Source organism: Lissotriton helveticus, chromosome 12, assembly GCF_964261635.1.
Source record: "Lissotriton helveticus chromosome 12, aLisHel1.1, whole genome shotgun sequence".
NCBI lineage: Eukaryota > Metazoa > Chordata > Amphibia > Caudata > Salamandridae > Lissotriton > Lissotriton helveticus.
The window spans coordinates 670,901,189-670,917,657 of NC_136073.1; the positions used below are offsets into that span (position 1 = coordinate 670,901,189).

The following is a 16,469-nucleotide window of genomic DNA, read 5'->3' on the forward strand; positions in this document are numbered from 1 at the left end:
GGGTGCCATTCCTCATTCCTTTCGGAGAGATCTATTCATGTGATCGCCCCCCCCTTTTTTGTTCTTAGATGCACAGTGTCTGCCGGGGTGTTCCACAGGGCTCTGCCCTGAGTACAACCCTTTTTAACATTTACATCTGGCCCTTGGCAGTGTAGGCAAAAGATAGGGTCTTGACTGTTGTCTCCTACGCAGACAATACACAGTTAGTGACTGTCCAATAACCCTGCTATGGATGCTGCTAAGTTTAGGGAGGATTTAACAGAGGTCACGGACTGGATGACATCAAATTGCCTTCAGCTTAATGCCACGAAATCAGGAATCTTGCTGGTGAGAAAACACACCCATTTGTGGAGTGAGCCATGGTGGCCTTCTGTCCTTGGTTCTGCACCCTCACCTAAGCAAACAGTTAAAAATGTGGGCGTAAGGTTTGGTTTGGCCCTTTCCTTCCAGCCATAAACAAGGCTGTGGCCGGATTTTGCTTTGGACTCCTTCGAGGTCTTAAACCTCTGTTGGGCTTGTTTGAGCCCAAAATCCAGGAGGTCATCATCCAGGCTACCATATTGTCTAGGCTGGACTATGCTAGTGCTCTATATTTGGGAGTTAATAGAGCAGAGACACAGCGCCTACAGAGAATACAGAATGCGGCAGCCTGACTGTTGTTTGGGCTCCCCAGGACTTGCCATATCTCAGAATTCATTAATAGACTCCATTGGTTCCCTGTGGAAAAGCATGTTCTTTTTAAAACTCTGTGTATTACTCACCAGATGCTCAACGCCTAATCCCCAGAAATCCTTGCAGACCTTCTTACACCATACACGCCATCCCGCCTCCTGAGCTCCTTTAATCAACACCTGGCGGTTATACCGCGGATTAAGAAAGCCAGAGCCGGAGGACGTTCGTTTCGAGCTTTAGCTCCTAAACTTTGGAACTCCCTCCCGGTGAACATCAGAAGCATTGATGATCATATAGCTTTTCGTAAGGGCATAAAAACATATTTGTTCTCTAATTAATGGGTTGGGGCGTTGTCTCTGCCGGTCTTCCGTTTGCTGTCTGTGCTTAGCGCTGGGATGCCCCTTTGCTGGGACAGCCATGCGCTCTACAAATTGTATAACATAACATAACAGTCAAATATAGAAGCACAATATTTAAATATAGACTCAGTCCTCAAAGCAGGGCAGGTGTACCGTAATGGAGCTTCACTCATTTACACATCACTCATATTTCCCACAGAAAGCTCATTGACTTTATTCACTCTGTGCTTATGTGCATTCCCACAAATAGTCACCTTATTTTATTTCTGGAATGTTCAGTGGTGTTGGTAGGTCGAGTGAAGCCCTATTGAATATGTAGGCTTTCAGAGTTTTCCAGAGTGACAGTAGATGCAAAGTATCTACTAGGTTGTTGAATAAGCTACGGCAACTCAAAAGAACTTCACCTTTCTGGCTTTGGTGCCTAAATTTTGGCACTGTGAGGAAGATTTGACCCAGTGATCTCTAGGGTTTGCTGGCTTAAAGAGCTTCACAAAGATGTTCTCTATGCCCTGCAAAGCACTCTAAGGATAGTTTTTAACATTTAATTTGCATTCACTATAGGTAAAACACTGTTGCCAATGTCCGTAAATGGCGTCACATGACAATGCTTGTTAGACTGAATTTAAGATGAGTAGCCCTACTTTGCAATGCCTACTGTTTCTGCTAGAGACAGATGCTCATTCTCTCGTGACACATGCTGTAGTTGTTTAGTGTGGTGCACAGCAGCTTCCACCATGGTGTCTGAAGAACTCTGCTTACCAAAAAAGTAACATTTGCTGTCCCTTTAGAGCATGGAAACCCTTAGATATTACAAGTTCAATTCGCAACATTTTCTGCATGCCCCAGACGATTGTGGGTGCATAACATTTGTCATGTACACCTGCAAATGAAAGACCCTGATTCACTGTGGATATACACCAAGGGCATTTATTACTCCAGAAGATATGGACACTTGACAGAACTTTCTGCAATTGTAACAATGAGTCAGAGAGAAATGTTGGGGAAATTGGTATTTCATTGGATTAGCCATCATTAATGTGTTGAACACACACAGACTTGCATCTTTGTGAGTATTCACAAATATTTGCAATGTATTCGCCACTCCAGCTCCTCATGTAAAGTTAAATCTAAAAAAGGTACATGAAAATTGTGAAATTACCGTCGGAGAGGGTGAACTCCCCCATATATCGTGGGGGTGCAGATGATGTGATTTCTCTAGATAGAATTTTATTTTCCAGTGGAGAAACAAATGTGCATTTTCATGTAGGATGCAACACTAAAACTGTGGAATTTCCATGTAGCCGACAAGCTATAGTTATAGAATCAGCACTTACCAGCGCTTGGCTACATTTATGCGGCAATGTCTCGTATGAGGAAGATGATCTTTTAGGTTGGGTACACTAAGGTGATTCGGGAGTTAGTTTGAATCACACAAAAAATAATGAATTTGTAGATGAATTGAGCAGCTTAATTTGAGAACTGACTGGGGGAACGTATTGGATATAAAGGTAAAATCAGATTGGGAAAGTCAGCTGTACCAGTGGTAGCAATATTGAGGCGTTTTCCTTTATGTAGGCAAGATGTAGTGACTGATGAGTTACAGAAAATGAGTGATGAAGGGGTCAGAGAATCCATAGAGGCAACAGAATGGTTATCACCCATTGTGGTAGCACACAAGGGGAATGGAGATGTTTGCCTTTGCGTTGAACTGAGGGCTTTAAACAAAGAAATAGTGGAAGACATGTTTCCATTTCCCAACATAGGAGAAATTATTTCCACGTTTGCAGATGCAAAGAATTTCAATACTCTAGTTTTGATATCAGCATACCATCAACTAGAATTAGAGGAGTCATTTCAAGAGCTAAGGGTGTTTGTGATTCCAATGGGTGGGTTCAAATTGAAAAGAATGCCATTTGGTTTCATCTCAGCAGCAGCTGTTTCTCAGAGAGCCATGCAAAACATTCTAAGTGGCATCTCAGGGATCAAATGTTGCCAAGATGATATTATGGTCTTTGGATCATCCACACAAAAGCATAATGAGAGGGTCTGTGTAGTTCTTGGGAGGCTGCAAACAGTGGGGTTGACAGTAAAGGTTATAAAATGTAAGTTTGGCATGTCTGAGGTCAATTATGTTTGTTACAGTGTTTTAGGAGAAGGTATCCATCCCAGACAGGAGCTAATTAATACTAATATGGCCTTGAAAGAACCCACTAACAAAGAAGAGTTAGCATCCTTTCTGGGAATGATAGATTACTATAGTACATTTGTACGGAAATGTCCTGGTAAAACATTTCACACGAGGCATCTTCTTAAAAAGAAAGTTGAATGTCAATGGAGTAAGGAGTACATGAGGAATTCAACAAGGTGAAAAAAGATTTAAGTCTAGCTCCTTCATTAGTCGTTTGAGCCAAAGTGTTATACTAAAGTGCTGAGTGATCTAAATTCACAAGTAACTTGGAAGTGGTCAAGTTGTTAAAAAAAATTGTTAAGTCACTTGGCAGCAGAATCTGGAACAAGAGTAGAGTTGCTGTAGTACATTTACCTCAAGAAAAAAAAATACATGGTAATGGTCATCATGTTGTCAACAACGAAGAGAGAGAGTAAAGTCCAGATACTGTGAGCTCAAAAACAGGGGGCCATATTATCAAGGAAGCTGCGGTAGTTTATCGCCGCTTTACCGGCAGGAAACTGCCGATAGAGCGGCGATAATGGCCTTGATAATATGCGATTCGAATTTGAATCGAAGCCCAGGTTAGATGTTCACACATCAAACCTGGGCATCGATTGAAATTCGAATCGCATATTATCAAGGCCATTATCGCCGCTCTATCGGCAGTTTCCTGCCGGTAAAGCGGCGATAAACTACCGCAGCTTCCTTGATAATATGGCCCAGGGTTTCACAGCAGACAGTTTCAAAAGGAGAAGTCACAGTGTATGTAGGAATCCCTCTTACTTACAGGAGTTTGACCAGTGGTAACAGACATTTATTTGTCATCACCTTACTGTCATAATCTTTCATACATTCATATTCAAAATTGTTATTGTTCTTTAGATGCCATATTTGTAGAAAGCGCATTTTAGTTTCATGATCACTTTAAACTGAGTTATCATTTTCTGTAAATTGTTTTTATTGCAACAAAATTACTGTTAGATAGTATAAGTATATTTTACTCCTTGTATATTTGTTCTGAATTTGTTCAACAGAACATGTTATGGGAGGGAGATGTGTGGCACATTGACTGACATTACGGCGACAGAGACTTTAGAATGCATTGATGTAAGGTTTTTAGAATGATGGGATGGGGCAGTTGGTGTGCGGCCAGCTGGTGGCTGAGGTGCTAGAATAAAGACCTATTTGCCGTCAACAGCGTTTTATTGAGTTTTTGTGACGGTCAGTTCTCTCAAACTGAAAACCTAGGTAATATTGTGCAAATTATTTTTGGGTAGTTGCCCTTTTTTTGTGATACAGACAATGCAGCACTGCATATTGTAGAATCAACAAGTCAAGAATTACACATTTTACTGTCTGGGATATCAGAATAGCAGAACCTGGGACCTCATATCATGACACCTTTGGAGAGGGTCTTTGATTACTAAGCGCCATGTCCAACTGTTGAACGAGAACATCCACATTCTGCAAGGATCTTAGGTACAACATGATGTCACCTGCACTGTATTTGAATCCTCTATCCCAGGCCAGGGGTATGGAATCAAACATGATCACAAATCACATCGGATCTAACTATGCCTTCTTCAAGGTAGTTGGCATGTTTCTCAGTTGCTTTCTTTTCTTTTCTTTTCCTGTCAGGACTTTGGCTTCCACTTCTGCGGAGGATCTCTGCTGAATGAAAATTGGATTATAACCGCCGCCCACTGCGGAGTGATGTAAGAACGGCACTGTACTTCCAATGACTTATGAATCATGCCATTTACTGAGATGATGAGATATTTTAATACTGACTGGCATAATATAAATTGTTCAATTTGCTACGAAACTGCAGAACATTGTTCACTTTGGCTACTTGTGCAGACGTTTGAGGGACAGCGTCTTAGCATAAATATGATTCATTGAAATAATCATTGCGTGTTCTTGCTGAAAGCTTACTAAATGACTTGAAGCATCATACACCTTGACAACACATCTCTATGGATTCACACCATGCCTAATACAGGCAAAACATTGCAGTTGCACGACTACGGAAAGCAGGGCAAACTGAAGGGCACAGAAAGGGTATTCAGAGCAGGGACTAGAATGGACATTTTAAGATAATCTGTCTGGTCCCTATAAACAAAAGCAGAATGTAGAGCAAGGCTACAAACTTGGACTGGCTTCCAAGGATGCCACCTTAATTGTTGCAGGCCAGACTCCAGAATAAGCAATCACAATACAAACAAGAGCTTGGAGATGGTGATCTGTGGGTGGGAGAAAATAAGTGAAGGCTGACCCATGGGCATCATTACCCTCACAGGTGATGCCAACAACTGCCAACTTTGCCCACAGTAGGGTGGCAGCAAAAGTATGACGTCTTTCCGCGATGCCAGATATCATGTGGAGCCTTCCCCTCATGAACAGTCATTCTTGGAGTGACAAAACCCACTGGTCATTTTTGTGCCCATCACTGAGAGGTAAGGGGCGGGCACAGTATTAATGTATAAACACCGGCGGTGATAGGTGCCTGCCCGGCACCCTCTCTTGTTAAAAAACGGACCCGATTGCAGATATATACATTTCAAACTAATGAATGGCCGATAGTAATGTGAACAGAAGATTAGATTTTGGGATCTTGAGCAATCTTGTCAATAATATACACTTGGACATGTTGCCAAGTTGTGGTACATGGGTGGATGCAGTAACGTTATCCTAAGTACGTTGTGACCTACTTCTAAAGTAGTTTACAGTGTTTGAACGTTTACAGTGGCTTTAGAACTGGGAAAAGAAACCGCCAAGAACACAAAAGCACCATGTGGCTATGGTCATATTTTATATGCAAGTGTATTGATTAATTGAACTAAGGTTGATTACATGTAAGTGCTGATGCAAAGACGTTGGGTGCTGTTCTGTGCTAAAGATGGGACCTGCCATCTAGTTTGGAAGAGGTCTATTCAGAAGAGGCAATAGATTGCGGGGAGGAGGGGAACAGGATTTAGTGTTCTGGCCGCAACATCCCAGAGTCCATTACTGGGGTTAGGGGTCATCTCTCAGTCTCAGATTTATCCAGCACGGTCAGTTTGGATTATAGCAGAGGTGCACAGGGAGCAATTCTGTGGCCCTTTACAAAACTGATTAGGTGTATGCGTCCTACCAAATTTGTTAATTACACCAAGGCACCAACGTGGGAATGAGCAGTTCACTACAAAACCTGTGAGCTAGGGGGCTTATTTATGAGAGCCCTGCGCCACATTTGCACCACGCAAGGTGGTACATGCGTATCGCAGGGCTCTCATCAAGATTTATTAAGGCAAGTAAAGCCACTCTGCGTGGCTTTGAGAGGCCTCATAAATCACGAGGAAGGCAACCAGCGCAAATCGCTGCATCACTTTACTCTGAGCCCGGAACGCAAACCACGTGCACTGCAGTAGGTTTTCCCACGCAATACCCATGGACTTTAACGCTGCCCTAGATTCACAAAATGATGTAAACCTGGGGGAAGCACCAAATCCGTACGCCTCCCAAGGTGAGTTGTAACGAGGAGAAATATGCTTATTTATCCTCGTTTTTTCCTCTTTCCATGTGTGATACAGCACACACAGAAAGAGGAAAACGCCTCATAGGATTGTTTTTGTTCAGGAAGATGCCCCTTTCAGCAGAAACCAATGCTGCCTGCAACTGAGGCACCCTTGCACCATGGTGCAAGGGTGCCTACGTGGGCACTAGGCTGCTAAAACGACCCCAGCATAGGCAGAAAGGACGGGCATACAACGTATTGCTTACATATGGTGCATTCCAGCCCTTTCACTTTGGAGTAAGGCTGCTCTATGCCAAAATGAGGCCCTAAATGTTTTGGTTCCTGAGTCAATGTTAAAATGCAACAACAAACTGGTGCACAGATGTAGAATTCTGCTAAACAAACTGGCTGGGAAATAAAAACCACAGAATGGCACAGGGTCCACTAAGGAGGGATTACCTTATTGTTAATAATTGGTTACTACACCAATAGCTTTCCTTCTTTCTTTGAAAATCAAATGTTGAAATTTACACATAAATCACTAAATTTTCCATGAAGAATGTTCACAGATTGGTAGTGAACTGTTGTATACTTCCTTGAGGATCTACGTTAAAGATTCCTTAACATGTGGTGTTGTAATCGGATACAATATGAGTCGAATATTGGCGCGTCCTAGTGGTATATTATGTGGGGGCTATTAATACCACATTGGGCAGAGCACTATTGCCACACAATGGAAGAGACCTGCTGTTCACCCATTCTGAGTCCTAGTTTGCCCTTTCAATGCAAATATCAGCTTGTCAGATCCAGGAATACCAGACATGTCCATGATTTTCTCTCTTAGAGATTCTCCTCCAGTCCTACACAAAACAACCCTTTGCTGTGCTGTATGTATCCAAAGACTGCCGGGGAAACAGTGAAATCATGTCATGGTCTATAATAATAATGTGTGGAAATGAATGCTTCAACACAGAAAGTACGTTTACAATGTCCATGATTTTACAGGCTTTCCAAGAGTAATAAGGTCTAAGCTCCATGGTACCTCTAACTGTAGTCAACAATATTTTTGTCCTTATGGTAGGTTAGTGATTTTTAACTATCATTTGTAGTTTAATACCTATATCATGTACACTGTTGATGCCAGACTTGGGTGACCTGATCTTAAACTCTTCTGCTGTTGATCTTACAGAGTGGGTAATGATGTGGCTGTGCTGGGTGAACAGAACAGAAGCTCCGATGAAGAAGATGTCCAGGTCATTGGTATTGTCAAGGTATGAGACTTCACCAGTGACTCCTCCAAACCTGCTCAGACAGTGTTTATTGGACAGTCTTTGATCTTTGACCTCTCTGTGCATGTGAACCTTGTCTCAGTTGAGCATATCACTGTTTTACCTAACGGTAAGAAAAGTATTTACTTGGTATTTGTACTTGCATTATTAGTCTTTGTGGGGCTTGTAGAGCTGGATTCTAAGGACTCCTTTTTGTTGAAGAGCACTTCAAAGAAGATAAAACTGATTTCCACACATCCTAAGTTTGGTTGGTTTGTTATGTCTAGCTTCAACATGGATTCCATAGAGGTTACTTACATCTTGTGCTAGAGTTGATTAAATATTCTCTTTGCTTCATTCCTTTGAGCACACTGCTTCCCCTTGAATACCATCTCTCCTCGTCATATCTGAAACATCGCTTGCTCTCCTGTTCTACTGATTCTTGAAAGGCATCGATGTGTCTGAAGTTGGACTGGTGTTCAAAGAAGTACTCCGATTTAAGGGAGGGGTGGCAGTGAGGCGAGTCAGAAACCAGCTTGATGCTTCATTTCTGCCCATGTTTGGGAATGGAGTTTGCTTTTGAACTAACCAAAGAGCCGATGCTGTTGGAGAATTGAAGTGTTCAAGCACAGCTTTCATGTTTGAAAACGTACCTATAAGTACAGCCACAGCATCTTAAGTTGCTAAAGGGCTAATCTTATACTCATCACCTAGCGTGCTGTTCTGGCTACCCGTGTGTGCTTGTCATGTCTATGGTTTTCAGTGCCCCGAGACTTTCCCTGTGAAGAGAGATGGGGAGAAGAATGGTAGCAGAAAGGAATGAAAAGGACAAAGAAGCTCGGATGAAGATGGCTGCAGTGATGGTCGCAGTGCGTGGCTGATGTGTCAAGTGGTACAGCTTCCCGTGGAATCGCAGACGAGCGTGAGCAGTCTCTTGGGACAGCCCTCTCTGAAGTCCGGGTGCAGAGTGTTGCTTCTGCCATTGCCAGAAAGCCCCAGAGAGCACCATTGGAGCTTGAAGAGTCACAGACACAGCTTGAGGACATAGACCATCAGGAGACTCCAACATTAACTGCATAGCATAAAAAAGTATTTCGGCCCTATAAAAAAGGAGTTAAAGTCTGTGGAGAATATATACACATAACCAGAGTATCCAGGGTACTAATCTCGATTAGGCTAGGTATAAGAAGCAAGGGGGAGGTTTAGATTAAAGATAAGAAAAGGATGAGATAAAAACACTGCCCTATTAGTGAGTCACCTCTTCATAAAAAAGGTAGTAGGTGTATAAATAAACTTACCCCTATGTCATTAGGGGGCACTGTTAACATGAAAGGAGTTGGAAGTACTGTAAGAGAAAAGGCTGGAAAAATTAAATAAGTATTCACCCCTCATAATATGTTGTCCGGGCCCTGAAAGATGTAAAACAAGAAAATAATATAGGAGAGTCTAAGAACCAATAAGATATAGAAAATCCAGGCATGCTAACAAAGGTTTAGAGTCTGAGCAGAAGCAACAGAAATATTGGAAGAATCTATTGAGGAAATAGAAATAAGTCATTCTAATCCTAAGGGGACAAGCTATGAAGAAACTGCATCAAGAGAAGACAACTCCACATCATGCTATTTCCAGATATTTAGCATGAATGAAGCTGGAATCCCAGCACCCATCCTTGCTGGTTGCAGATGATCCTTAAAGTAGAAGGAGTCTACCACCCTTCATCTCTGGCTAAGATTCCCTCTACCTACGATTAAAGGAAGTAGTGCAAGTAAAAAGGTAAAGGACGATAAAGAAAGCTTGAAATGCAGTTTGTGCTAAAGAGCAGTTGATGAAGTCAGCGACCAAATCCTGGGTGTTTAACGAAGACCCCGTCTAGAGAAGGCCTCCGCTCTCCACCAACCAATCAAAAGTCTTCACATATCTCCAATACAGTCACAAACCCATTAGTGCTCTCGGAATAGGGCTCCAATAAGGAGTAAGTAGAAAAGACTGTGGCCAGATGTAGGCAGGCTTTTACCTACATCTAGCCCTGTAATTCTAAACTAAGTAGATCTTCATTCACCAGCAAGACAGAATGTGAGGAAGGTATGATACAGCAGGAACATGTAAGGAGAAAAATGTAAGAGTCAGTTGCAAATAATCCTCATGAAAAACAACGGGACAGTTGTATTTTGTTGTCCACGGTTAGTGGTTAATCCAGTGGTTATTGATTATTGTTGGTTATTGGGACTAGTCCTATGCTCACAAGGAAATCATTCCATGCATTTGCTCCAGTTTGGGTAGGTTCAATTAATAGTACTTGGGTGGGATCATTAGTAGGGGCAATGGTTTGTCGGGTGAACCAAGAGGATGAGGGAGATTAAATATTGATAGATTACATGGATATAGTTTTAGAGAAGGGTAGGTTGTAATTTTTTAATGAGGAGTAGACAATTTGTAGTGACACAATAACATTGAATAAGGCATGCAACTAAGAGCAGACTAAAGACTCAGAGAGGAGGCAAAGAAGATGGAGATACAAATGGGAGGTCATTCTAAAGAATGAAGAGGAAACAATTTCAAATTTTAAATCAAGATAAGACATTCATGCAAGATTTTCAAATATTATGGAAGGAGGCTTTTTCAATAGCTTGCAATCAGAGGTTGTAAAACTGGAATTGTAGAAAGAAATGAAACAACACAATTTGTATCTGAAATAGTGTTTGTTAGATTAAGTCATTTGATAGGCAATAGAATCTGGTGTCTGATGCTAGGATTGATTTCTGGTGGGATGTGAATGTCCTGTGCATGGGATACTGGTGTGTGCCCTGCCCTGAATGCACGAGTGTATGGGTATCTTATACCCAGTATTCTGATTTTATTGTAGCCCTGGTATCTCGCTATGACCTCGTGTAGTGAAGGCACATCAAGTTTTATGATCTGAAGTAGTTTCAATCTCATTCACTGTGTGCCTCTCGGATGCTCTCCGGGTTAACAGTAAAGGTGTCCTTTGTAGTCTATCTTGCGGTCTTTCTCACATTCAAGTCTCACCAGTTTTTTCACATTCAGCATTTCTCTTTTTTTTCAGAGCTTACGCACACTCACTTTCTGTTTTGAAGGGTCTCGGTGCCACTCAACCTCAAGGTCTTCTTTTCTATCTCCCTTGGGAGTTCACAGTCAAGATCTCTTTCACTATCTTCTTTAAAGTCTCACTCTCCCTTTGAACCTTCCTAGTCATGGACAAATTGGGGATTTCATTAGCGTGTAATGATCAGCTCTTAATAGAGAAACTTGTCCCCAGATTTACAAAGAGTTGAAACAATGCAGGGCACCAAGCAAAATTGCTGTGCTGTGTTGTGTGAACTGGAGAGAGCAGAACAGCTCTATTTCTACAACGAAGTGGTGCAATTCTGCTCTCTCATAGCCCTGGTGCACTTTTAGCAGCCAAGCGTTGCTCCTCGTCCTAACGTGGACTCATTGCTCCACCTTCAGGTACACCTCCTCTCAATCTGAAGCATTCGTTGGCTCATTTTGATTCCATCACTACTCTGGAAATGGAAAAGGTTATACAACTTATACGGTCTGGTTCTCCAGAGGACCCTTGTGCCGATCACATTATCTTTTCTAATGCTTCTTTTTTCAGGGCTTACATGACAGATTTATTTCCCTTAACCATTTACTCAGCGGTTTACCTGGCCATCTAGAAACATGCGAACAGGCTCCCTCTACCTAAAAAGCCTTCAAATGAACCATCTGATTTGTCCAACTTCAGGCCTATTTCCCAGTTCCCATCTCCAGCAAAAATTCTTGAGAAGCTAATCAACTCCCAGCTGTCCTTTTGTTTAGAGAAAACTACCCAGCTAGATCCCTCCCCATCAGGCTCCAGGGTGGATTATAGCATGGTCATGTCCTGCTGGCCACCAAGGACATCATGTCAAGTCTTCATGAGGGCAGGCCAGGGGCCATCATTTTAATTGATGTGTGTGCGGTCTTTGATATGATGTTGCATTCCACTTTAAAGAGGAGACTATATGAGTTCAGCCTTTACTTTAAGGCTTGAGGAAGGTGCATCACATACACTATTCAGTGTTTGTATGGTTTTGCTGTTTCCTTTCTGTTTCAAAAAGGTTGTTGTCCTTTCTGTCGGAGAGAAATCAATCCATCCATCTGCCATCATTTAAGTCTAATCCTGCTCTCATCAACTGCTGTGTCTCACAAAGGTTGTCTCTTAGTCCTAACATATTATATGGCCCCTTTGGAACCTATGTTGAGAATGTACGGCCTCAACATTATATCCTATGCAGATGACACGCAACTGGTAATATCTGTTGAGGACAATGTTGAAGCAAGGAGACAAAGGTTCTTTTATTGCCTTGGTGAAGTGGCCATATGGATGAGGGGCAACTCTTTCATACTAAATGGCAAGAAGCTCAAGGTCATCTTGCTTGGCAGGTCAGATTCCATCTGGTCAGACACGCTGTGGCCTAGTGATCTTGGCCCCTATTCCTGAAAAACAGCTAGATATCTGTGCATTATTTTGGATAACACTTTTTCCAAGAAAGAGCAGTTTCAATCAGTCTGAGGGACATGCGATGGGATTTTGCAAATGCTTTGCAAGTCCTTACCTGGCCTCTAATGCAATACCGAAAAACTATCATACAGGCTCTTATCACAAGCTAGTTAGACTATGGTAATGCGCTGTATTTAGACATGACAGACTATATTTCTGCTCAACTTCAAACTGTTCAGAACACTGCACCTCGCCTGGTGTGCAATCTTCCTCTTAGGTCTCCATCAACTGATATGCTCAATCCACAGTCTGCTTGTTTGTGAACAGGCTGTCTTTAATGTACTATGCCACACACATATAGCCCTTTATTCATCAGTCTCTTTATACCTATGAAGCGCATTCTGGTTCTAAAGGTTGACAAGAGCCTTCAGATCCACTAATCAGGCTGTAGCACACAATTATTGGGGCTCGAGAACGTGGGCGATCTTTTTCCTACCGGGCGGCTTACCATTGGAACTTCCTTCCTTGGAATCTCTGTATGGTTGTGAGCTTTTCTTTGTTAAGAAAACAACTAAAAACAAGGGGGCCTATTTACTATGGGGGCTTATTTTTAATATAGGAAAAAGTGACTTACCAGCTGCTCAAGGGGCTTGTAAATAAGCCCCAGGGCTGTGTCAGCTGCATCTTTTAATCAAGGCCCGACGTTAATCCCACACAAAGCACTGAAACTTCTCTTTGTCAGGATACCCCTCTCAGGGTGATGAGGCACGTAACAAATTTTACTAACATAACACAAGATTAAGATAACATAACGTATATGTAATCTAATATTGTTTGCTGCACTGATCCTACATCACTTTATTCTATGCCCTTTCTTTTCTTCCCAATTTTCCCTCTTGTATCACATTCCCTTCCACTGGACTGTGTTCCTTTGGAACATGGTTCAAAGGCCCCGAACTACACACAAGAATTCTGGGTCTTCAATACTCATCTAAGTCTGGGATCTCTGATAGAGCCCCTATTTTTTCAACAGGTGTTTTTGGAGTCTGTACTTTCATCTGTTACCCATTTTGTAACAAAAAATGTCACCAAGGCTAATTGGTGTAATACAATGTTAGTAATTTCCAGGATTCTTTCATAGTCCAAAATGATGGCATTCTCATTGAAGCACAGGGTGTCTCATTTCTGACATCTTCATATAAAACGCGACTCGTCAAAACAGGAGGCAAGGGGATAATTTTCAGTTTGATGCACGGAGTGTCTGTTATAAAGGGTGGCCAGGGGCGGCCTTAGGCATGTGCAAGCTGTGCACCTGCACAGGGCCGCCAAACCCCAGGGGCCGCCAGGCCAATGTATATGCTTAATATAATATCCTCTGAGGATGGATACATATTTGCGTGGCGGCCCCTGGCAGGGATTTGGCGGCCTCCGGCTCTGTTCCACTTCCAAACACCCTGACACCCCCCCCCCCCTCTTCACTGGCCTCCACACTCCGCCCCGCCCGGACCCCCTCTTCCAGGGCCCCCTACCTACGCTCCCTGCCCAGGGCCACCATGAGCCTAGAGCCACCCCTGGGGTGGCAGATATCCTGTCGGGCATATTACAAGTGCGCGGCGTGAATTTTCGCGCTGTGCTGAAGGTTCTAAAAGACGGGCGTGGCCGTGACGGAACGGTTCCGTCATTAGCACAGCCCAACCGGCGCTCGTGACGGAACCGTTCCGTCACAAGCATCGAAGGGGTTAAAGTCAACAGCACTCGGAGTAGGCGGACTGGCTGTCCGCCATGTTTGATACCGCGCCCTATCGCCACACTACAAATACAGCCTAGAGTTTCCTCATCACTGCCATATGCAGAGCCACACCAGCTAAAGTCCTTCACATCTCCATGCCAATGTCTGATAACATAATTAACCTTGCGCTAGCACAAACAAATATTTATTGGTTTCTTACCTCATTACAACTGTTTCAGGGAAACATATTCTTTCACTATGTGTAGACCGTACCCTTGTATTCATGGAATTCAGGGTGTATATTTATTTTGTGCATTATAATCATGTCTGCTAGAGTACAAATGCACCCAACCATTTCACCATTTTTTTTTATTATTCCGTAAGGGTATGCGGACCCTTTAAGAAGTTCTTCTACTCAATAATTTCCTAACTTCTATTTCGTTAGGCTCGGCTGGTCATAATCATAAACCAAATCAAAGAAAAATGTATTTTCATGGACTATGATTATTACTGAACAATTAAAGTACAATAAACTACTTACCATTCACCTAAAGAATGACTGCCGGCGTATTCGCAAAGCCACCGCCGGAGGAACATCCTTCTCCTACCTGGCAGCCAAGACATGGAACTCCCTTCCCACCCACCTCCGGCTGACACAGGACCATCTCGCCTTCAGGAAGCAACTCAAGACCTGGCTCTTCGAGCAGTAGCGACCCGACCCCCCCCAAGCGCCTTGAGACCCTAACGGGTCTGTAGCGCGCTCTACAAATCCCTTGATTGATTGATTGACTGAAAATAAAGCCCCATAGAGCTTCTCAGCACCATGAAAGACATACCTTGCACACATAACTCAAGGTTTATAAGTTGTACAGAGGCAGTTGCTTTAAAGAGAGCCAATGCGCAGCTCCAAAATGTACCTTTGACAATGTGAATATGGTAGTTTCACAACCCACCTCGTATCTCAGAGCCATATACCACAACTGATAATATGTTTGCATTAAACAACTGTTTCAGTGATAAGAAATTCCAAATGCTGCCCACTACAATTTGTGATTTTTTGAGAATGAATCAATATTCAAAATAATATTGCAATAAATGGCAATTTCATTAATGAATTCTCTCATGCCAATCGGAGTTGGAAGCATTATAAGTAAACCACTGGCATAAAGCAGTATTGGGAAATCTGAAGTTGCCAAATTGATCAATCTGGGCCCATTGCATTCTACCATTAAAACATACTTTATTAAAAATTGTAATCACCTCATTAATCAAGTTCCCTCTCATCACATGTATTATTATCCAGATACACCTGATGATTGCATTCCCCAAAAATTTGAGTTGGGGCAAAATTACTAGAAAATGTCCCTCTGATAACCGATCGGGAATGTCCACTCAGTACATAGCACTTTTTCATAAACAGTACCTGATCCCCGCTAATCTCTTCTTAAACCATTATTTGTACAGGAGAGAATTATTTATCCTCATTTTTAAGTTTTGTTTGGACTAGAGGATGCAAGAGTATGCTGTAGGGTTGCCCTGTTTCTTTAAACAGTATTCTGCATTAGAGCTTTCTTAGATGATTCAGGAAACCCGAAAACTTAATCAGAGTTAATGTGCAAAATTTAAATGTCTTGCTTTGTTTTACTGGTGATACTGTTAGGGTTTCATGGTTAAGTGTAAACAGTGTCAGTAGAACTCAATTTTAACCACACGTTTATTATTTGATTTGGTGTATTTCTGCATGACATCTGTGTATAATTCTATTTTAATCATGTTTTATGTTTTACTTTAACTGCCTTGGTACCGTGTAAATTTTGCTTTTAGGAGACTTATGATTTTAATAACACTGTAATAATTTATAGTAATATTTTGTGCTTTTATGGCTCACATAATTTGTGCCGAATAAAGCTTTTCTGACTGACTGACCTGATGTCGTACTTCAAAAGGAGACAAGAAGTCATTGTGTTGCAAACAGTCCCTACAAACTGGAAAAGGCAGTGGACTCCTGCTGCCCTGAACCCCGACACCCACTCCCAGCCATTGACAGTCAAGAGTAGACGGACCTACAGAGAACTCCACAGTACTCAGTGTCTCACTCAGGCCCCCTCCCTACCTCTCCCACCACTGCTTTGTAGCACCCTAGAGGTTGATGAATGATTAACACCATTTAGCAATATTCAAACTGATCAAAGTATTCAAGAACAAAAGATACAGGCGATGACGTAATAAAAAGAGGCAGATGTTGGAATTTCAAAGAAGGAAGCGTGTGGGCAAGCGGGCACCAGCACA

General features: G+C 42.3%; 1 protein-coding gene across 1 annotated transcript in view; it reads left to right on the plus strand.

The window, feature by feature from the left end:
• Window positions 1-16,469, plus strand: part of LOC144798410 (chymotrypsin B-like) — an 84,504-nt gene that overhangs the window by 10,645 nt on the left and 57,390 nt on the right. Inside the window, exons 3-4 of the mRNA XM_078669273.1 lie at window positions 4,840-4,916; window positions 7,887-7,968. Of these exons, the coding sequence (XP_078525399.1) occupies window positions 4,840-4,916; window positions 7,887-7,968 (159 nt within the window). The remainder of the gene's footprint in view (window positions 1-4,839; window positions 4,917-7,886; window positions 7,969-16,469) is intronic.